Raw genomic sequence first — 23663 nt, 5'->3', positions numbered from 1 at the left:
ACGTAAAGTGCTGTCCTTGACGTAAAGTCGTGGCAACAGATCTTAACAAACAACAGAACCAACTGCACGGAATCAAAGACGAAACACATTCATAACTGAGACATCGGCAGTACGTTTTATTGTTTTAAAATGGTTGTTATTGCTGTGTTTTATTCAATAGTATTCATGGTAAATGGCAGTTGCCTACATCAGTGCAACAAGAATAGTTAGCTTTCTTGCTAGCCACCTAGCATAGTTGTCGCAGTTAATACATTGATATTTGATTGTACCATTTCTATTTAGATTAGAAAACCTACACAGTTTAGCTATGTCAGGCATGTGTGGCTATGGTGATAACGGTAGCAGTCCATAACTGTGTTCAACAAATGATATGTGTGGTAGCCACAGTAGCATAACAGCTCATTTTCTTGATGTGTTTTTGAAGGTTTTCTGAGGCAATGGCAGCATCTTCCTCGTCCTCCTCTGCGGGAGGGGTCAGCGGCAGCTCGGTGACCGGCTCTGGGTTCAGTGCTTCAGAGCTCATCCCTCCAAGGAAAGTCCTGTACACATATCCTAAAGGTGCAGGGGAAATGATGGAAGGTGAGATAAATGCTGTGTATGTAATTTATTATATGTAATGTCTTGTCTTTTATCTATGTAATGTCTTGTCTTTTATCTGAACCCTGAGTCTGTAATTTTGATTGAAATCCCACTGTTAAATGCATCTGTCTTTACTAGGGTTGGGTATCGTTTGAATTTCCACGATTCTGATTCCGATTCCGATTCTACTTTTCGATTCCGGTTCTTAACGGTTCTCAATTCCGATTCTTTGAGGGGCAGGGTAAAAAAATTATACATGCTTCTTCCACCAAAAAAATTACATTTATTCGAGAAACTTTTACACAGGTTAGTTTACAGTAATATTCACATTAATCAGTCTGTTTATATTCACTGCTATCTAACTGTAACCTGAGAACCACCGAAGCTACAACAGTGCAACAGTCCAACTTTTAAAGAACAGTTCTTGTTGAGAAACACAAGCATCTGCCTTCTCAGGCATACCTGGAAGAAATGTTTGAACATTTTAAAGTAAAATGCTTCAATCTGGTGCACTTTAAGCAGAATTACTAGAGACTAGATCTAGGGGGTACAACTCTAAACACCCATATGAAAAAGATCGGTTTACATTTTAATAATTAAATAAGTATGTTAACATAACCAATAACCCATAGCCAATAACAAATACATGTAACGTATTTTCTGTTTGTTGTTCATTCATATCTTATTTTACTATTTTATTTATGCATATTTTTGTATCTCTCCAATTTAAAATGATATGTCTGGTTTACTGTCCTATAGTTTACATTGGAATGATTTCAAACCTGTTTTATCCCAATAATTATAAAGGAGTGCCTTGGAAATATGTGTTTACATAAATTGTGATCAAAACGTTTGAGACCCACTGAGATAACTTAGACTAAAGTGAACTATCTAAACACTCAGAGTCCTTTACCTCACTGAGCTGTAGTTATCAGCCTGACTGACTGGACAGTCTGGACAGTCTGACTGGAGAGGACTCTCCCTCCACATCATTGTCGAAACATCTTCTTCTTCCGTTAGAGCAGCTAGTATGCTAATAACAACAGCGCCGGTTCCAGTGCACCCTCCTTTTCTCCCTCGCTCGCTACCACGCTCACTCGTACTGTGGCTGTGAGCTGCGGGTGCCAGATAAGCCAACATCCCCCATTTTCATCACTTACAGCGCCCATCGCACAGGGCAAATGAAAAGTGTAACCGGGATGAAAAGGGTGTTACATTTACTTAATTATGAATGTTGTTACATCAAGGCCGAAAATTAGGATAAGCCCCAACGGTCAAAACATTTGTTTTCCCTCCCAGAGCTGTCAGCGCAGCGCCTCCACAGATCTGGCGCCCTAGGCGAACATGGTTACGCTGTAGGAAGTGTAGGTACAACACTACATTTCCCGCCCCGCCGCAGTCTTACAGTAGGCTACGGAGAGCGGCGAGAAACATTTCCTCAGGCATCGAAAAAAGCGGAACCGAAATTCACATTTCTAAATGATGCCGTTGGAATCGAAATATTGGAACCGGTTCCGAACCGGAACCGGTTCTCGCTACCCAACCCTAGTCTTTACCTATCTCTCCTTTTACAACAAGGCAGGGAATATGGGGGTCATACAATGAGATATAGTTAACATATGAGGCTGCATTGATGAACCTGGGCCAAATATGTTAGGGCGTGTTGTGTCAAAAACAACTGGGATTTGAGTCTTGTGCAATTTGTACTATCAGTTCTCAGCATCTGTTAACGGAATGATATACAGTGGGGCAAAAAAGTATTTAGTCAGCCACCAATTGTGCACGTTCTCCTTGAACTTGCACAATTGGTGGCTGACTAAATACTTTTTTGCCCCACTGTACATACGTGCCAAAGTATTTTTTCAGGACAATGCCAGATTCCAAGAAGCCTCTTTTATCCAGCTGTAACAACACAAGTATAATAAATGCAGCTCTTAACTTCAACAACTAAAACTAAAAAGCTGAACCAATACCAAATTTGATAACTTTGTTAAGACATGTAGCATACAGAATTGTTTTTATTCTAGCCCTTGAGGCAGATGGAAAAGTCAAAATAACCTGCAATGTTTTTGTAATGTTGGCTTGTATTTATCTTTTAGAAAGAAACATAGTTTGTTTTTTAAATGCATTAGCCTCATGTCAAACATATTTATTATTATTATTATTATTATTATTATTATTATTAATAATAATGCATTATCAATGTAGGGCTTTAGTATAGTCATAGTATAGTCATCATGTGTCATCTTTTTTGACTAAATTCCCATAAAGTACTGTGAAATATTAATTGTCAAAGTGAGGTATTGGTAACGTTTTTATCATTAGCCTCATTGCCAATGCCACTGACATGGGATTTGTGTATTGGATTGTATCGTAAAAGGCCACCTGGCTCCTCATTCGCTGCCTCTATAGCTCGAAATACAATAATACCAATGGTTTGATTTGCCAAATTGCTCCAGCTTTTCCTCTTTGTTTATTTAAAACCTCTGAATGCTGATAATTCACAATATTTAACTTGAACTTCTCTTTCTTTCTCACATCAGTGAACTATCAGCTGAGCTTCAATTCTGTCTTCACAAGCATAAAACTTCTTTATTTTGTTGTGTTCCCTTTTAGATGGCACTGACAGATTTTTATGCGAGTCTGTATTCAGCTACCAAGTCGCCTCCACACTTAAACAGGTCAAACGTGGTAAGTCAGTAACTGTGTTTATAAAAATTGTGTTCATTTGTCTTGATCCATTAACAAATTGGTACACTAATAAAGTAACAATTATGTGTTCTTCCAGATCAACAAATGTCTCGACTGGAGAAACTTGCGAGCTTGGTGGAGGAGCTGGAAGCAGATGAGTGGCGGTACAAACCAATTGAACAGCTATTGGGATTCACGCCGTCTTAAATAAAGAGACCCAGATGCCTTGATTAATAAATTAGCCAAATAAAAAGAGATGGTTTATTTCAGTTCATAAATTATATTAATTCTTAATGATTTATTTCATATTATAACTGTGGAATATTATCTGGAGATACTGAATGTGAGTTTTATTATTTAACTTTACCTATTGTATGAGTGTTTTGTTTTTTTAAACAACCTGTTATATTTTACCCATACTATAAGAAACCACTGTTATTAAAAATCCCTTTTATTACTGACAAACCAAACAAAAAAACGTTTTTTATGCTAATAAAGTTGTTTTGTCAATCCAATTTGCTTTCTGCATCGGTGTTACAAGAGTTATTATTTTTCCCTTGAAGTGAGGCATTGTGTTTCCACATGGCTGCACTGCAGCTCATACATCTAAAACCTGCTGCCTGCCTTCTCCTCGTCACTGCTCGCTCCAACAGCACTTGGAGCAAAAACAAAGAGGGCTTGTAAATAAAGTCATACTTGGATATTTTTTGTCTTGTGTTTTTTTTGTATAGTTTGTTCCTAACCCACTTTGCTGAGTTAATTCCTGATGAGTAGAAACTAAATCGTCGTGCTTTTGTATGTTCAAAATGTACAGCTTTAGATTTGTTGAACCAAAGTTGGAAACCAACTGATTTTGTCTTTTGTCAGTTTTTGCTCCAATGAGAGCAAAGAAAGGGTGGTGTTTTCCTCAGTGAATGGTTGTTCTCTAACAATTAAGGGGTGGGGACGCACATAATGTACTGTTCTTGCCGCTAAGGCCGGCCCTGAACATTAAGACACACCCATATCTGCAGCTTCCTTCCAAGAGTTCAACTATTTTGTACATAACACTTTCTAGGAAGTTACTTTACAAGTTGTTTGCTCAAACTATTTCCTGGCTTTACATGAGCATCTGAAGACTTCAACTTCAGTCTGACTTCTTTGTGTATGTAAAAGGAACAAACATTTATTTATACTGATGAAACTTCTCCATGACTTAATTCATCACTTCCCCCTTAGAACATTCTGTACCTTCACGTGTTTACGTGTTTACGTGTTTAAGTTCCTCCCAGACTTTACACAGTCCGCCCCACTCTTCGGTAACAGAACAGAAACTGGCTTCTTTCCAAAAATGTAAAATCTTTAAGCAAACATTGAGTGCGTCATGTACAGTGCGGCCCTGGCAGACAGGAACAACAGCAGCAGTTTCTGCTTTGAACCCCTACAAGTGTTCTCTGAATTAGATTGAGTTTCAACCTGGTGCCCTAATTTACTCATCTCTAAAATGTCAGTCCCATGCATTGTTTTTGTAAGCCATAAACCTCTTTAATAACATCAGAACACATTTTGTGACATAGAGGAATAATGAAATAGCACTGACTGAGTAAGCTATTCTTATGCTGCATCCCAATTACTCTGCATGTTTTCATTGTTGTTTTATATATATAGAGGCCAAATGAAAGAAGATGCACATCTTTGCATATAAAATTCATTTATCAGCATATTATCATCAGCTCCTAGTGTTGTATTTTGCAGCTGAATGTGTGTTGTTTGCACCTCTCAGTGGTAGATCCAAAATTCTGATGTAATGCTTTAGCAAAACAGGTGACGTAATGTTCACTGCAACACTCAACCAGATCAGCCTGCATGGATTGTATTCAATGCTATCAATACATGCACTGGATGTGTTTCATTTGTATATACTTATAAAGGATATTGAATAAAGAAAAATATTATATTATCCTTGCAAGCTCAGACATGTCCCTGTATATTTCCACAACACTGGGGTCTGCTATTCATCACCCTAGCCCCCCTTCTCCACCTCTTGTTTTTCTTTCTTCTCTGCTGGCATGTTACCAGGCAAGATACAGATCCGAAGCCGTGCCTCTCTTTTTCATTGGCTGGCTGGATGTAAATAGGCGTGGCCTAGCAGCCTGTATATAACCATTGTTGCGAGGATAAACCGCAGAGCTCGGCAGCTGGTCTTTGAATGAGGAAGTTTAGGGCATAGAACCTACCAGATGGTTGTTTTTGCAGACAATAAGCCTTCAAATACCTTCCTAAAACATCGACAACGGACTTCAACGGCACTGTTGTCAAGTAACCTGTAAGTACTATGTCACCGTTGATTATTTTGTCAGCTTGGTTTCAAATCTAAACAGTTTAACAGTTACTAGCTACCGTTAACAAAGATCTGTCATTCTGTAAACTTGTCATTCAACCTTAACAATCACTGAAAACCCATGTTACTTGTGGGTTAAATTATCCTTTATTTAACTTTTGAGTTGTGTATTTTGTCTCGAGTTTGAGTGTTTATCTGTTGTCTTTGTCTCCTCACTAACAGCTGACCACAGAAGCAGCTGATACTGAATTCTGAAAAGATGCCTGCTCTCTCTTCACCCACTGATATCGGCAGCTCACCCCCGTCCCCAGTGGACAGCAGTCCTAGGAGGCTGTCCTGGGGCAAACTTGTGCAAAGATTGGCTGATTTCAGCACATCTGCCAACAACAGCAGTATTGAGTCTGGGTCCAACAATGGCAGCAGGAGTGATCTCTCAGAATCAGGTAAACAACAGCTGCAATTATTTCTTACAGTCATTCAAATGATCTCTATTCCCATTTTTTCTTTTTGTCATGTTCCCAATTCTTACCCCATTGTTGTTTGCCAACAGGGTCAGATGTATGCGGTGACCTGTCTCCTTGCAATGAAGACCTGTTTTATGATCCAATGGAGGAGACCATTCTGAAAGAAGTAGTGGACCTTATTGCAGGAAGCCTGAAAGAAGCCAAAGACTCTGACTGTGCCTTGAGGTGCTCCAAACTGCTGATCCCTGAGAAACTTCTGGAACACATCGGACAAGAGCTCCTTCACCTGGCAGCTAGTGAGCCCTGCGGCTTAAGAGGGGCTCTCATCGACCTTTGTGTGGAGCAAGAGGCCGTGTGTGAGAGTATGGCTCAGTTATCTGTGGACCCTTACCTTGTCCCCACCTTTCAGCTGACTCTGGTGTTGAGGCTTGAGTCAGGTGGGCTGTGGCCTAAGATCCAAGGACTTTTTAGCACAAAGTCTCCTTCCACTCCAGTAGTGAGACGAGCTATTAAACTTAGCACTGGTTTCCGGGTGATCAAGAAGAAACTTTATTGTTCTGAAGCGCTGCTCATTGAGGAATGTTAAGAAATGTAAGGGACTGTCGATGTTTTATTGTTTTAAAAACGCCCAGTTAAGCTTACAGAAGGGCCTTATTATTATAACTCCATGTTTATGATGCCTTCAGAAGGATGGACATTGACCAGATGTAGCCTATTGTTCTACTGTAAGGAAGTTTATGGTACCTGAAGCAGATTTTGCTTTTTAAACATACGATGTTTAACCATCATATGTGGTTAAGAAAGTCATTTTGCGAGTATTAAAGTGCGTACCTCAGTTTATATTGAAACGTACAATGGCAGCTAGCTATGATTAAAGTCATTGAAGACCATTGTGTTTTTTTCTTTTTATACATGCTAATTAATTGTAATGTACACCAAGTGATGAATTGTACGCCAGGCAAATCATTAGGAACCCTAGTGACTGCTTGAATTCCAGAGTAAAGGCTTACCAGCACTTGCATTGTGCAGTTTCTCTGCAATCTCAAATGTAACTTGATCTTGTATTTGTGTGGACCTGTCCTGCTTTCAACTTTATTTATTTGACATTCAAATACTCATAACATTGCACTGTTTTTGTACTTTCACGACTGCAAATAAATTATTTTTTTTAACAATTCTCTTTTCCTGTTGTCTTACTTTATGAAACTTATCAAAGCCTCATTACATTTCATAAGGCTGACACTTTTATCCAAAGCGACTTACAATAAGTGTAAAAAAACACATGTTCGAACTCTGAACATTATTATTTGGAAACTGAAAAGTCAATATAATGGATCTACTTAGGAGCAAACCTGCAATTGCCATGTATGTCTACTTTTACAGTGACAACATCAATCTTTGCTACCTGGCTTGTGCAAAAAGAGCAATAACAAGTATGAAATCCACTTGATAATATATGTTCTAAAACAATAGATTGTTTTGCAGAACAGTCCTTTTTTGGCAGGCCTTCAGATAAAAGGATCACACTCGCAAACTTACAATAAGTGCAAAAACCATAGATGTTCAAACTCCGAACAACAAGGAAAGTGCAGATCTATTTACTTCAAGCAAGTCATACCAAGTGCTGGCGAACTAGTTACAAGGCCTAAACTAACAATTTAAAGGGCATCCATTAGCCATTTTAGATCCAGATTCAGGCTTCTATGGAAAATTGGGAGGTTTTATATAATGCAGAAATGACTTTCAGTTGGCAAACTATACCAGAATACTAAGATATCAGTTTAAGCAGGGCCGTCCCTGGCCAACTTGAGGCCCCACACAAAGTTAATGAGGCCCTCTGTTTCGCGAGCATCGACGCGGGGGGGGCAAGAGTGAAAAGGTGCATAAGCGCATAGGTGTGCCGCATTTGTAGCTCAGTTGAGGCTCCCTCCGCAAGATGAGGCCCCAGGCCCACGCAGTCTGTGTGATCTACCTGTAGAGAGGGACAGCCCTGAGTTTAAGTGAGGGATAATGGTGTATGTTTCTTGATAAAGTTACATTTCTGGCAAGCCAAAAATAAAAAGCAGAGGGGCAACATCTACCAATAACAGCTGAGTACATCTGTTCTGCGGTGATAGAATTTGACTCTGTATTTCCTGCGCTTCCCTCGTTGCATGTCCCCCAAAATGTGTACGTGCACAGAGCCGTGTTTCCCGTTCCCAGTCCCAGGGCCCTCGAAGTGCATTTAGAGAAATTAGATGTCTTTCAACATGGCACGCTGAAATCCATTTCCGGGTCACTACCGGAGGACAGAGGATTAGAGGAATAGAAATGAGAGAAATGAGAAAGCCCCCTAGTCAGCGGCCCCGCAGAATTTACGAGCTGAATGTGCTGACTGAGCTTTAGTCTTTGTGTTTATTCTGCTCAGAGCGATGCATGACTTCCAACACGTTTTAAGCATTCATATTTATTTTCATCTGGGAGTAAAAACATTGTGGAAAAGTGAGCAAGATTTGCATTATTGTCTTAGTCTAATAAATAATACAAAGCATAAATAGCATAATATAAACTAAAAGGTGTGATAAAAATTTCTTTTTCCAACAGTTGATGTTCATCAAGAGACATAATACTTAAAACCTGTCAAAGTCCCACTCTGTGGGTAGGCACATCTCTCATGCCCTTGGCTTTTATTGTGAAGTGCCATTAAGTTGAAGCATAACATTTTACCCATATGACAGTTAAATAAGCAAAACATAAAAAGGGACATTTCCTTGTTATCTCTCGCACACACTAACACACACGCACACACACACATAGACAAAGATGATAAATCTGAGGTGTTAAAGTGTCTGAAAAAGCTTGGACATGAGTGTATATTCATCAAAGGTTTCACATTATTCCTGCATAGTTTCAGAAATTGCATTTTAAGACAAAACAATAAACCCTCCTTCGTCCCTGCTCTGTAAAATAAAAGAGGAAGTGGTGTCTAATAAACTGTTACATAAATAACATCCCTACTGCACGACTATATGTAACCTCACTATGCTCTGGCTTCATACTGCATTCTTGCATAAACAATAAAGTGACCTCTGCTAACTTCATGGCTCATAACGGGGGCTTGGATGTTTCCCAAACCTCATTCTTGTCAGGATGACAAGCTATTTTAAGTTATTTGTTCCATTTCAAAACATTATATTTATAATATCTTTTAGATTCACAGACTACAATCCACACACGGCTTCAAACCAGTTTGTGTGGGGGGATTCGATGCAGATTGGTGCTGGTTTTTGTTGCTTGTCGAGTCATCATCAGTCTCCAGAAAGCCTCTATTTACAGCCAATCAACTTATGTGTTAATTCTGGAAACCTACAGTAGAGACAAGAAGAACAACAACAACTTACTGTAATTAAACAAAACATCCAGGCAGTCGTTACAAATTGTGTTAATAAAGGAGAGAAAATGTGAAAGAGCTTACTGTTGATGATTATAGCAGCATCAACCATGTAATGAAGCTGTGATCTCTGACAGCTTGGCGCAGCTCGGTGTGCGAGCCCTCTGTGCTCTTTGGTACAGATCGTTGTCTCCAAAATAGCGAGCTCTGTAAAGCATTCCTTCCTCTGCAGGAAACAACAAAAACAATTAATGAGGGGCAATATGTCTTTAATAATTTTCCCAGAACTGATTATGGCAGACACAACAATCGAAATGCATTCCTAAATAAAGAAATCATTTGTTTTTATTGGCAAACATACTCTGTTGCTTCTCCTTCCAGCAATTGTTGCGAAGGTTGGAAATAAAATCATCCTCCACCGTCCGCTCTAAGTTCTTCAGATTCAGTCCAGTGATCTCCCTGGAGAAATGCTCCCCCACATAATATGGCACCTTCAGGCTCATCGTCAGCCTCTTCTGTGTGTAGCCTGCAGACCTGCGTGAAGACAGCACAAAGTGTGGAACAGATTAGACGACCGAACTCAGCACGCAAACATGACATGGCATGGTCTGTTGTTGTTAACATGAGTCATGGCTGATAAACGGCTCACAGAAGTGCATCTAAAACACAAAGGCAGACAACATGGAGGGAGGCTGGACAAATGGAGCCGGCACACCTTTCAAAAGCAGAAGAAGACTGTGATTATTTGGAAGAATAAGAAACTGAAAAGTCGATATAATGGATCTGCTTAGAAGCAAAACACCAGCAAATGCCATGGATGTATAAGTACTTTTTCAGTGACATCATTCTTTGCTATCTGGCTTGTGCAAAAAGTGCAATAACATATAACAAGTATGAAATCGATGATGATATTTGTTCTAAATCAATAGATTTTTTGCAGAACATCAGTTTGTTATTTAACATCCTTATTTGGCAGGCCTTCAGATAAAAGGATCACACTCACGGCCTGTAGCTGAGGCTGTAGGGGGGGCTGTTGACCATGATCTGACTGAGGGCAGACACAATAACCAGGATGAGGATGGGCATGACCTGCACGAACAGAGCGAAGCCCCCCTGCAATGAAAACATCTCAGTGTCAAAACCTCACCGATTTTAATATCTCTGAAAGACCGTTGAATATTGGTAAATGCATAAAAGTGAAATTACTAATAACTCAATGTCTTGTCATGCTGTTTAATAATAGCTTTACATTATGAGCAGTGATGCTAAAACCGAACTCACCTCGCGCGGTCGCTCTCTTCTATCTCGCCTTTGGTTACGCATCCGCCCATTAGCGTACATGCTAGCACTGCCTAGATTAAAGCAGCACACGTAGCACTTAAAAAACACATCATGACAAGGGTTACAATCAAATATTCTTACAGCTTGGCATAAAAGCAGAAAGCAGTGGCACTAACTTGAGGGGTAACCTCCTCCGAAGAACATGTTGAAGAGGTCTTCAGGGGAAATATCCGCCTCAAAGTTTTCATTCTCTGGGCCGCTGCTTGAAGGATTTGTCTTCTCTTCGCCGCATTGATCGTACTGTCGTCTTTTGCTTGCATTACTCAGAACAGCATACGCATTCCCAATAGCTGTTGGAAATTAAATGAATTAAGACGTTTGTTTGAGCATCACAAAACAGGGTGAAAAGACACATTGTGTATCCATGTTTATAGCGTTTGATTAGGATTTCTGCATGACATGTATTTAATTAAATTTTTTTCATGTGGAACTATACCTTTTCCGTATGAATGAAAAGTCATGCTTGTCACCTTTAAAAGCCTCCGTAGCACCTGGAGCGTGATTCTTGTCTGGATGGAATTTCAAAGCAAGTTTTCTGTACGATCTTTTGAGTTCATCCTCTGAAGCGTCCGCCTGGACCCCGAGAATTTGATAGAAGTCTTTACATTGTTTTATCCTGTGTAGAGAGCACATGAGTCTCAGTGTAAGGTGCAGCATCAATGCTAACAATATATCAAACATGTCTTAAATAAAGTATTTAAAGGTCCCATGTCATGGCCCTTTCTACTGATCATAATTCCATTGTTGAGGTCTACTAGAATAGATTTACATTGTTCCAAAATCACATTGGTTTCTCATACAGCATCTCTGTATAGCATGTGTATTCACTCTCTGTCCTAAACGGCTTGTTGGAGCTCCTGCCCCCCGCCCTCCTCCCTGTGAGCCCAGTGTGCTCTGATTGGTCAGCTCGCCCACTCTGTTCTGATGAGTCCACCACCGTTACAGCGGAACATCAGTGATTATGTGTTACAATGGCGTTAGCAACCAGAAAATGACACCAGCAATGACAAACAGATGAGAATGCTGCGTGGGGTCTGGGTGCCGTGTTGGCGGGACGCTGAGGGGCTCGCTGCTGGAGCGGACAGTGTGAGCTGAATTACTGGTGTCATTTCCTGGTTGCTGCGTGGGGTCTGCGAGACAACGTGGAACTCAAAACACACACACACACACACACACACACACACACACACACACACACACACACACACACACACACACACACACACACACACACACACACACACACACACACACACACACACACACACACACACACACACACACACACACACACACACACACACACACACACACACACACACACACACACACACACACACACACACACACACACACACACACACACACACACACACACACACAGGTGAGAAAAGATAAGGCTGTGTGTGTGTGAGGAAGTCCGTAGCTGTTAAGTCACTCACCCCCTAATCCCACCAGGAGCGTCTGCGCTGCGCCGCGGCGTTTTTAGCGATCGCGGTCACTCTAGTCAATGGGTGCTATTCCACCAGACCCGCTGCGCCGCGCTGCGTCGCGGCTCGAAGCGTCCCAGAAGCTCCTCGCCGCAAGGAATTTCTAAAATATATGATGAATCCTATTTTTGACGCGGTGCAGCGCAGGCAGGAAGTGGAACGTTCATCCAACAACTGCGAGGCACACACAACGTTCCACTTCCGCAACGTTTTGAAACGCGCCTGGTGGGTTATGACGCAGGAGGAGGTCGCAGCCGCAGCGCAGCCGCGGCACAGCCGCGGCGCAGACGCTCCTGGTGGGATTAGGGGGTCAGCCCCTTACGTCACTACGACCCAGGAAGAAAAAAATGGAAAAATACAATTCTCCAACGAGGCGTTCTGGGGCAGCATAGACAGGTCTTTTCTGTGTTAGAGTTTTACTCGCTACACGGTGCACTTTGAGGGTTTGTGACTTTGCAGAACATTTACATGCATACAAAGCTACATAACACACAAGGGGACGGGTAATAACCGGAAAAGCATGACATGGGACCTTTAAATAAATACCAGATGTACATGATTATCCGTCTTACCTCCTCACAGAATCCAACTGGTCTGCTGTGTAGGATTTTTCTGAGGGCTTTGCTTCAGGTCTGGTATCGTCACTGTTTGGTTGCCGCTGTCGAGGACCTGATTGTCCATTAAAGTCTGAGTGGCCACCTCTAGGTGTGAAGCCATTCTTTGCTATCATCTCCAGCAGTACTAGAAGGGATTCAAGAACAGGAAATGTTAAAAGATATTCAGACAATAACTCAATATGGGAGCTGAAAAGGCACAGCTGAAGGCTAACACTTGAAGTCAACATTTTCCAAATAACATACGCTGTAATACAAGGCGTGTTTGTTGGATTGATTTTCAGGTTACTAGAACAGTTTTATACTGCAAGAGCCTTAATACAATATGGTCAGTCCCTTTTAGAAACGTACCAATATCTATGTTTTTATTATCTATTGGAGCGACTACTGATTATATCAGTTTATCTGCCTATTACATTCTAAATTCATTTTTTTGGTGTATAAAATGTCAGAAAATAATGCAAAAAGTCCATCCTAGTTTATCAAGTTCAAGGTGATGTCTTGTCTTCTTTTGTCAACTCAAACACAAAGATATTCAGTATTAAATGGTATAAAATTGAGAAAAGCATAAATTCTCCATGTTTAAGAAACAAAATCCTGCGACTTTGCATGAAATATTACTTTAACAATTAATGGATTACTAAAATAGATGGCGACTATTTTTCTGTCGTTCCACTAATCAGTTTGAATAGTTTAACTCTATTATCTGTTTCAATTTGAGATTTGAAAAGCAATAGGACAACATTCTCATTAAAATTGCAAAGGATTTCAATCATATTTCATATTCATTAAAAAACTAAAATATTACACTATCTTTGACCAAATGTCTACATATAGAAACAGACATTTATGTGATAGTCATAACCCCTATAATTAACAGTGGTGCATCATTTAAGGTCCCCAAGAAACGCCTTGGAGCTATTTTATAACATTAATTTACATATTTGTGTGATGATTGAATAGGGTACAACTGTTGGTGTTATAGACACAGGAAATAGGTCAGACAGTAAAAGAAGAAGAAGAAAGCTCACTAAAAGCTGTCATATAAACTCAGTGGTACACTGTAATATAGTTTATTTGACTCGTAAGCCAAATCTCCCAGACTTATATCCAATTCTCTCATACACCTACCAAAACATTTTTTAAACACACTGCTTGACCATTTTGATCAGCCGTACATGGGATACACTAAACCTGTACTCTAACCCAAGTTGTTTGCGGGTAATTAACATATTAAGGATTTACTGCAATTGTTGTGTGTTTAGTTGAGGGCTGAGTATTTGGCCCAATGTATGTCATGTTCAGGCCTAACACTGTGCTGTTTCATATTTGCTATTTCTTGTATGTGAGTATTATGGTATGTCTTAGTTGCTGGAATGACTGGGTCTATGGCATAATGTATATTTTAACCATTAACAGTGAGTGATAATATGAAACTGGCTTAAACCAATCCCAGACTTCCTAAGGTATCTAATAAAAAGCAACTGAAAACACATGACACTTAGCATATCTGTTACATGGTGAGCAGGTGTACATAATATTCCATAACATATAATAGCTAGAGTAAGCGTTTGCGACATTATAACAAAGTAAAGCAGCTAGCTCGTTAGCTACCAAAGGCCCAGCTGCAGCAGACCCGGGAAGCAGGTGATGCTGCAGGTGATGATGCTGCGGTCCTCCCCGGCTGAAGCGCCCTTTACATCGGCCATCTTAAAACTCACCCTTCGCTTTCTCTGTCGGGAACAGTCTCTGCGCCTTCTCCAGGAACCTCTGCGCCTTCTCCGGCTGCTCGTTGCTTAACGCCGCAGTTGCAATGTCGATGCAGCGCTCCGCTTCGTCCCTGTTTACCTCCATTGCAGCAGCAGCAGCGAGCTAACTGGACCTGAAGTAAATACAGGCGCCTGCTGATGGCGTCATGAGGATGCTGCAAATTGATCATTAAGCTTTTTTTCATATATATATATATATATATATATATATATATGTTTTGTATTGATTGAAAATGATACATTAAGGCATATTAAACACAAGAACAATGAATACACCCAAGGACACATTAGATAAATAACACAAATTGCTTTAACAAATAATAGGCCTATAAAAACAAGAAAACAGTTTGGTAAAATTAGAAAGATTATTTATTCTACCATGCAGATCAGTTACTTTCCTGGCATTACAGTAAACTGCTACCAAATCACTTAAAAATCAAGTATACACTTCTACTACTACCAAATAACATTCATGAATTTTGTTTATGATTTTTATTTTGTGGAAATATTCAATTAGTCCACTGTTATATAGCCACCATTGAGTTGTGCCTAAAATCACTTCATCAAAAATGGTCTCATGCTGGTTACACTTACATACTTCTTATGTAGAAATATGCTTTTGGATGATTTTGGTTAATATTTGTTGTGCAAAAATGTGAAAAAATACACTAACATTAGTGTCGTGCAATAGTTTATGAGTGCTACACAAAATCCCTTGACACATTAATGCCATGGTCTACTGTTGTTATACTACACAGACGAGTTAGGAAAATAATCCTTCTGCATATTTATTTTTGGATCATATTAAATATTAAACGGTCTATAAAAACACGTCGTTTGTGATTTGAGAATGTTTTTGAAGTTGAATGTCAAACATATTTCTAACTTTATCTTCGTGTGCCGCATGATTTCTCCACTAGATGGAGGCTGTCTGATCACTTTGCATTTCTACATTACTGTTTAATGTAGGTCATGATAATGAAAAATCATGGATTTGTCAACCCATTTTGAATATGGATCCACTGCTCCACTGGACCATCTCCTACATTCAAATTCGCTAATCTAAATCTGATATTCCTCAATATATTATTATATTTTTGGCACTCATAGTGAGTTGAGCTACTCTAACGTGCTGTTTTCAACGAATGTTTGGGTGTTTTTACTGGCTTTGATATTGATTAACTTGCATGTTTTTACTAGTTTCCCTATGTGTTTATGAGAGGGAGTTGATGGCGTGCCAGAACAAGCAGCCCGTATTTCCCTGCGTGGGTGGGCGGGGGTCCTCTGCCGATTGGTGTACATAAACTTGTTTTTAACAACTCGTAATTCTGCTCGTATCACACTGGTACCTTGTCCATATCGTTAATCCACGCGTGAATGGAAATATGTGTGCAGTTAATTCAATACAGGTCTAGACAGTAGCTGCAGCTCTCCATATGAGGTACATCTGGCAAGAGAATGAATAAAAGGTGAACAGCAGATGATCAGTCAGCCAATCAGAACCCGAGCTTGAGGCGGCATCCGAGCGCTGATTGGCCAGTCGCACCTCGAACTCCAGCTCTTATTGATTCGTTTGCTGCGGAGCTAACGTTCACTCTCCCTTTCTGGGTTACTGTAGTTATATCAGCTACATCTCCCAAACACAACCGCACCGTCTTTTTCTACTCTTCTTCTTCTTCTATTTTGGTGAGTAATTTACCTTCCTTTTATTTGTTCTACAGGTGTAATTGTTGTGTTACGCAACGCAGCAAATGTCGTCTTCCAGTGAAAAGTCAGCAGCTGCAGCAGCATCAACGTTACATGACCATCCTCTTCCTCACCAGCGGCGCCTGCTAGCCTACCGGGGCTAACGAACGACAGATTAAATAACATAATTTGCCGTTGGCTCATCACGAAAACACGGAATTTACGAATTTGTCCCATTTATTTTTTTTACCGCTCAGAACAACACCAAAACGCAGACACAATGACGGAGGCGGAGGCGTTGGAGAAGAAACAGCAGCAGCACAAGGCGAGCAACGGAAATGTTCTTCCAGAGGCCCCCAGAGAAGACGTGTTTGATCACACATACAAAGAGAAAGAAGGCCCCAAACCTCCCTCGGTCATCGTATGGAAAAATGTCTTTATGATGACTCTGTTGCATATAGGAGCCGTGTACGGCATGTGCCTCGTCCCCTCAGCATCTACTTTGACCTTGCTTTGGTGTGAGTAAAACAATCTACCTGTTACATGATTTCTGCGCAGGCTGAGTGTTGAAAGTGACTTTTTTTCTTTTATTTTCCGGTTAGTAGGGTACATAGTGTACACAGGCTCACAAATGTTATGTCACCGCTGGTGCATGCAATAAGGTGGCTCAGGCTGGATAGAGCTGTGCACGCTCCTCCCAGTAGCCTGCATGTAGTGGGATTATAGATGAAGGCATATAGCATCAGAGATTGTAAATCACAGCATGCCTTTTTGAAGCTGCCGATTGTAATGCAGGTGCTTTTCAGGAACATAGACCAATTGACAGACAAACTACTCTTTAAGTAAGGGTCGGGAGCAGCCTTGAGTTTTCTTAAATAATTGTGAGGCATCTAAATCAAGTGAATTCAAGACAAATCTACAGACTCAAATAGACAAAGTCAGGCGAAATATACTTCTGAATGTTTTTATGCTGTTTTGCTTCACAACAGTCAGCTCAACTGTCCAGACAATATGTGTCACTGTCTCACCTCAAGTCAAAGTACAGAAAGTACAAATAAATTGTACTCAAGCAAACTGCATGCTGCTTTTATAGCTTGAAACATTGTATCAAATGCTTCGCTTGTGTGTGTGTTCTGACCTATGGTTCTGACTAATCAAAACCACAGAGGCAGCACTTATGACTAGATTTCCAGTCTTAGAGACATGCAATCATCAAATGGTTTTATCCACCCAGTCATCATCTGATGTGATTGCATCCCCAGAGAGTGGCGCTGGCACATGCTCACTTCATGGTTATCCAAGCTCTTGTACAACTAGAAAAAAATCCCTTACAGCAAGGGCACTATTATATGATCCTCTGGAAACCCAATGTGATCATTTGTATTGTGAAGATCATCTTTGCACACATTCACAAGTATGCTGCGTTTTTTAAAAGAGAAAATGCCTTACAGTGAGGGTGGTATGATTATTTCAGCTTCTGCTCTGTTAAAGGGGATTATCTCCTCTGCAGTTGCAATGATATAACGATGAAACATAGGTGACTCACTCACAATATAACACTTGTTGCAGGGTCATCCTACCACAGTAGCTTTGAATAGAAAATAGATGATGCGTTGACATAACATTGTGCAGTATTTAAATTAGTAGTACTCATTTGTTTTTGTATTTCTCCCCACAGCCCTACTTTGTTTTGTGATAAGTGCTTTAGGAGTTACTGCAGGAGCTCATCGCCTCTGGAGTCACAGATCCTACAAGGCCTCATTACCTCTAAAGATCTTTCTTGGTGTTGCGAACTCAATGGCATTTCAGGTACCTACATCTAACAGATCTGCACAAACACAAACTTAGCATTGTGATAATGGCAGTTTTCACTACTGCCTAAGTGCCAGGTGTTGTCCACAGTGTATGTCATCTCTGTGTTTACTTGAACCCGCAGAATGATATCTATGAGTGGGCTCGAGACCACAGGGTTCACCACAAATATTCCGAGACGGATGCTGACCCTCACAACGCCGTCCGGGGGTTCTTCTTCGCTCACATTGGCTGGCTGATGGTCCGCAAACACCCTGATGTCATCGAGAAGGGACGCAAGCTGGAAGTCCATGACCTGTTGGCTGACAAAGTTGTAATGTTTCAAAGGAAGTAAGTAGCTTCTGTCAATTATTGATTTTTGTCATCAAAATTAAGTCACCTTTACTCATCTGGAAGGCAGTGGGAAAAGAAAACGCACAGTATTGTGTTTGGGAAATATATCAAATGCAGAGCAAACAAATCACAATTAAACTCAACTACAATGTGCCCTCCTCTGCTGCAGACATGTGTCTATGTCTGTAGTTATTCTGGTTTAACTCGTTTAATTACCCACATGTCTTTCGTGCACATTGAGATTGACTCAAGGTTGGCCTCAAAGCAAACTGTCATTTTGCGTAAAAGTAATATTTGAACAGTCTCACGTCTGAAAGGAAGAACATGTGTGCGTTTAATGTCTATGGGGTGCTATGTAAACAACTCCATTCATTCTGCTCTCCGCCCACTCTCAAATCTTCTCAACAGGTATTACAAGGCTTCCGTGCTGCTCATGTGCTTCTTCGTCCCCATGTTTGTGCCTTGGTACCTGTGGGGGGAGTCTCTGTGGGTGGCCTACTTCGTCCCCGCTCTCCTGAGGTACACCTTGGTCCTGAATGCCACCTGGCTGGTGAACAGCGCGGCTCACATGTGGGGAAACAGGCCCTATGATAACCACATCAACCCCAGGGAGAACAAGTTTGTTGCGTTCAGTGCCCTAGGTATGTATTACGCATGAACCTGTACTCTGTGTGACAAAAGAAAACATAACTCAAGAACAAGATAGGAAATTAGGTTGGACTCATGATTTATAATAATACTTCACTAGTTTGTAAGTTACACTTTGATGTATTGTCACCGTAAATTACGCCACTGCATTTCGCGGTTTAGTAGTAATATATGCTCTTGTTACCGATGCACACCTGTCAGTCAGAGTCACTGGTCTAACAGTAATGGCATCTTTAAAATCCCTTTTTAAAAAAATTATGGAATGATGTGAAGAATGCACAAGGAAGTCTGACTGCACTTAGACTGGGCTAGTTATCCTTCTAGCTAACAAAACAACACAACTCCTTCAACATCATTCAGTATTAGCTTTATTTAGTTTTGTTTATTCACCACCGGTTCCTTTACCTTACAGGAGAGGGATTCCACAACTACCACCACACGTTCCCCTTTGACTATGCAACCAGTGAGTTTGGCATCAAATGGAACATTACCACTGGTTTCATCGACACCATGTGCTTCTTGGGCCTGGCCAAAGACCGCAAGAGGGTGTCCCACGAAGTGGTGGCGTCCCGGATACAGCGCACCGGAGACGGAAGCCCCCGGAGTGGCTAGGATCATCGAGTCACGGTCAGCTTCGAAGGCAGAACAACCGAAAAGAAGAAGAAGAAGAAGAAGCTTCACAGTCCTTTGACAGCTATACATTTTTCATCCTTTGAGGATAATAGGTCATCGTCATGAGGGCCCTGACCACATTTTGCTTGTTTTTGTGGTTTTTGTAGCTGTAACTTAACAAATTGTTCAAGATGGATAAAAAAAAAAAAAAAAAAAACACCTTTCGCTAAGCTCTTGGCTTCTATTGTTCAGTCAGACCAAGGTCATGCAAAGATGTTTTAGATTTGAATTAGATGCATTTTCAACTTCATTCTCTGCTGTTTTCGCCACTTCGGTGTGCATCCTTCATTCAAGATCAGTCATGTAGCCGATCATTTTTATGTAAGTATTACTCAAATATTAATCAAAAATAGACGAGACGTGGAGCACTGAAAATATGGAGTTACAATGTTTCAACTGATAAGATACTGATTGGAGGCTGTTTTCTTTACTGCAGTGTACAGCCAGTTTTTACCGTTCTGATATACAGTTAGCTAACTTTTTGAGTGCTTTAAAGATCTGAAAAAAAAGGGATGAGATTTTGAACCATATTTGCTCAAAAGCAGCTTGCTTTAATGAAATATGGCACATGATGGAAGAGTGAGGGAACCCAGACCTTCTTATTATAACTATACTGACAGCAGAGTCATGCAGTGTGTAACCTGGTTTTCTAATGCAGAAAACCAAACCAAATATGTGGAAAGTCAAAGATTAAAACGTACTGTATTTAGTCTGTACAGTCATTGGATCGAGAAAGACAATATAAGTGAGACATTTATCATTATATTAAAACTGCCATTGAATCGTAAATGTACTTAGAACCATGCTATGTTTAAGCAACTTTTTGTGTTTTTTTTATGAATATATCATAGTGCCAATTGTTATTTATAACAATCTCAACGGTCCAATAGAGCACACCTGAGTCAATATTGCTTCTTCACTCAACATCATTGTGGAAGTTTTGTAAAATTGTGGCATCAGTGGCTTTGCTTCCTCTTTTTATCCAACACGCCCCTATTTTAGCCAGAAACATCTGCAGCAGCGATCTCATTGGTCGATGTAGCAGCCAGCCTACATGTGACAGTTCTGGTGTTACAAAACAACATGCCACCCATGCATGATAATATACTGTAGTAGGTGTTGTGGTAAGGTGTTTTATCGGTGACTGTAATGGCAGAGCTTTGTCTATTTTTGTAACGTACTGTGGAGCTGCACCGCTTTTTGGATCATCAGAACTGTTGCCGTGGTGATTTCTGAGACGGGGTCTGGTTTCCCTTTGATGTCCTACAAAGCTAATAGTCATTGCAACATTTCTGATGCATTGATGTTAATGCTCATTTTCAATTCTGGTGTGCGGAATGCTTTTGTTAACTTTTTTATTTATGTATTTATTTAGTTTTTTTCCCCTTTATTGGCTAAATTTTGTTTCCAAAATGTTCTAACTTGAACCTGTTTAATGCACTCCAAGATTTGGCAGGAAAATATATCAAATTTGAGCACCAGTTTAATTTTGTCCCTAAGAGTCAGGAAACAACCTAATGCCTTATGACTTGCATCCATTCCTGATCTTCTTCACGTCCCGTCAGTGAAGACAAAAAGGCTCAAAACAAATCTAACGGAGGTCCATGTTTACAGGCTGAAGCCCCCGATGGAACGTTGTTTTTATTCTGAAAACACATTTACGTTAGGCAAAGGGTCGAATGACAACATCAAAGTACTGTAAACGCAAATAGAGGTTTAGATTAGAAGATACAATTTCTAACGCCCAGTGCAAATGTTCAATCATTTGATTTAACTTGCAACAAATGGGCCCTGATGTGCCAACTCGATCCAACCCGTGACGGCATCTCTGTAAACGGAGGTGCTCCTGTCACGAGGGATATTAAAGCATCATCAGAGCACTTAACAAAACCCGACAATATCACAGCCATGCCAACAACTCCTGCTGCCCAGAAGGTTCAAAAGGTTGTCAGTCTGAATGATAATGTCACATTTCAACTGTATTCTATTCTGAAATAAAAATTCACGATATTTTCAATACACGTAATTCCATTAACAGTTGTTGATCTTCTTTTTTGTTCTCGTTATTGTCTTTCTGATATGAATCAGCATAACAATTGTTGAATTAGTATACTTGTAAAGCTACTTTTTCATGTGATTATTTAAAACATTTGAAGAATATTTTGGAAACAGCTCTTATAAAAAAAAAACATATATATAATAATAAGAGGTGTGTCCTATTTGTCCAGTGGAGTGATACAATGCTCCATTGATTTGGAAGTTAGAGAAGGAACACATTTGCATTTGTTTTGGAATGTAACTGCAACAAACTAAAATATAAACGCATTCCCTCCCAGTCTACACAGCCTGAAATTAAAGATGTAAATAACACTAGTACACAACAGGCTTATTTATCTTACATTTTGTGCACAAGTTGGTTCAAATCCATGTTATTGAGCACAGGCATATCAATCCACCAATTAACCAGCATGCTAATGCACAAAATACATTTATTAAGCACTCTCATCTATGGATTTGTTGGATCTCTCTCTCTCTCTCTCTCTCTCTCTCTCTCTCTCTCTCTCTCTCTCTCTCTCTCTCTCTCTCTCTCTCTCTCTCTCTCTCTCTCTCTCTCTCTCTCTCTCTCTCTCTCTCTCTCTCTCTCTCTCTCTCGGTTCTATTAGAGGGTAACAGGTTGCAGAGAGGCCTATTCTGGCCGGGGAGTGTTTAGACCGTATTCACAGCGTACCTCCTTACCTCTCACCAATTCCAATTAAGGTTCCAGTGGGGACCTTTCTCCCTGTGTGTGCCTCTCCACCTCTGTTCCCTACTTCTTACCTACTACTCTTTTCCCTCAACCTATCCTAAGGGAGTGCATTACATTACATGTCATTTGTTAGACGCTTTTATCCAAAGCGACTTACATAGGCCTACATTCAATACTGTGGACAATCCCCACAGGAACAATATGGGGTGAAGTGTCTTGCCCAGGGACACAACGACATGCTGATTGCAGTGGGACTCGAACTTGCTACCCCCTGATTTCGAAGTCCAGCACTCTACCCACTGAGCCACAGCCGCCCCAGTCAGGGTCGGCTCTAGAACAAATCGAATGGGGGGGCAATAATTTACAAAGGGGGGGCACACACTGCCGTCAACAACCAACGCACCAACGCAAAAACATGCTGTAAAGTCTATTGTCTTTCACACACATTGCAGGGTGTAGTGCTATTGTATAGCGCACCTATGACCTGTGCATACATGCACGGTTGTGGTACGACCACCAAAACAAAAACATATGGACATAGGCCACCATACAAAGTGTGCAAATGTATTTAGTATCCTATCCATGTGAACATGTTTTAGGTGGGGGTCGACCTAATCTCCACTAGGAGGGTCTGGGGGCATGCTCCCCCGGGAAGATTATTTTTAAAATATTGAAGTTAAATGCATCAATCTGGTGCACTTTGAGAGCAACATTAGGAGATCTATGGATACATCTCTCAGCATCCATATGAAACAGAACTGTACACAGATTTACTTTTTCTTTATGGATATTTTACTAATCACTCCCCTTTTAAACTGTATTCTTGTGATATTGGGCTATATAAATAAACATTGATTGATTATATTGATAGGGGGATACGTTTACTTTTAATACTTTAAGTACAACTTGACAGTGACTCCTTGTATCTGTAGCAGGATAAGTTTACATTGCTGTATAACTACTTAACTTAAATAATGGATCTAATTACTTTTGCAACACGTGAAGGGTGCAGATGATAGCTGTATCCATTCACTGTTGAATCTATAAAATGTCAGAAACGAGGTAAAACAAAACGAACTAAAGCAGTGCAAAACAAGATAATCAAGTAACAATTATATAACAGAAAGA

The 23663-nt window shown here is 40.4% G+C and overlaps 4 protein-coding genes across 4 annotated transcripts; 3 read left to right on the top strand and 1 right to left on the bottom strand.

Moving 5' to 3' along the window:
* The first annotated feature begins 5 nt into the window (after positions 1–5).
* anapc16 (anaphase promoting complex subunit 16) lies at positions 6–3973 on the top strand. Its single transcript, XM_034107483.2, has 4 exons — positions 6–109; positions 425–579; positions 3196–3270; positions 3368–3973. Exons 2-4 carry the CDS (start codon positions 438–440, stop codon positions 3475–3477), a joined length of 327 nt encoding a protein of 108 aa, XP_033963374.1. The 5' UTR covers positions 6–109; positions 425–437; the 3' UTR covers positions 3478–3973.
* Positions 3974–5415: 1442 nt separating this feature from the next.
* ddit4 (DNA-damage-inducible transcript 4) lies at positions 5416–7230 on the top strand. The gene is made up of 3 exons (XM_034107488.2): positions 5416–5575; positions 5813–6033; positions 6141–7230. Exons 2-3 carry the CDS (start codon positions 5850–5852, stop codon positions 6638–6640), a joined length of 684 nt encoding a protein of 227 aa, XP_033963379.1. The 5' UTR covers positions 5416–5575; positions 5813–5849; the 3' UTR covers positions 6641–7230.
* Positions 7231–8499: 1269 nt separating this feature from the next.
* Positions 8500–14793, bottom strand: dnajb12b (DnaJ heat shock protein family (Hsp40) member B12b). Its single transcript, XM_034106941.1, has 9 exons — positions 14591–14793; positions 12828–12996; positions 11236–11381; positions 10882–11055; positions 10706–10776; positions 10428–10537; positions 9786–9958; positions 9509–9650; positions 8500–9399 (listed from the first exon to the last, which is right to left on the bottom strand). The coding sequence occupies exons 1-8, from the start codon at positions 14721–14723 to the stop codon at positions 9529–9531; spliced, it is 1098 nt and encodes a 365-aa protein (XP_033962832.1). The 5' UTR covers positions 14724–14793; the 3' UTR covers positions 8500–9399; positions 9509–9528.
* A 1355-nt stretch (positions 14794–16148) lies between these two features.
* On the top strand, positions 16149–21824 carry scd (stearoyl-CoA desaturase (delta-9-desaturase)). Its single transcript, XM_034106943.1, has 6 exons — positions 16149–16324; positions 16582–16842; positions 18003–18133; positions 18261–18466; positions 18878–19110; positions 19530–21824. Exons 2-6 carry the CDS (start codon positions 16605–16607, stop codon positions 19727–19729), a joined length of 1008 nt encoding a protein of 335 aa, XP_033962834.1. The 5' UTR covers positions 16149–16324; positions 16582–16604; the 3' UTR covers positions 19730–21824.
* Positions 21825–23663: the final 1839 nt, after the last annotated feature.

This window comes from Pseudochaenichthys georgianus, chromosome 19, assembly GCF_902827115.2.
Source record: "Pseudochaenichthys georgianus chromosome 19, fPseGeo1.2, whole genome shotgun sequence".
NCBI lineage: Eukaryota > Metazoa > Chordata > Actinopteri > Perciformes > Channichthyidae > Pseudochaenichthys > Pseudochaenichthys georgianus.
The sequence above is the reverse complement of the archived record's forward strand: the minus strand, read 5'-3'. Positions and strand labels throughout refer to the sequence as shown.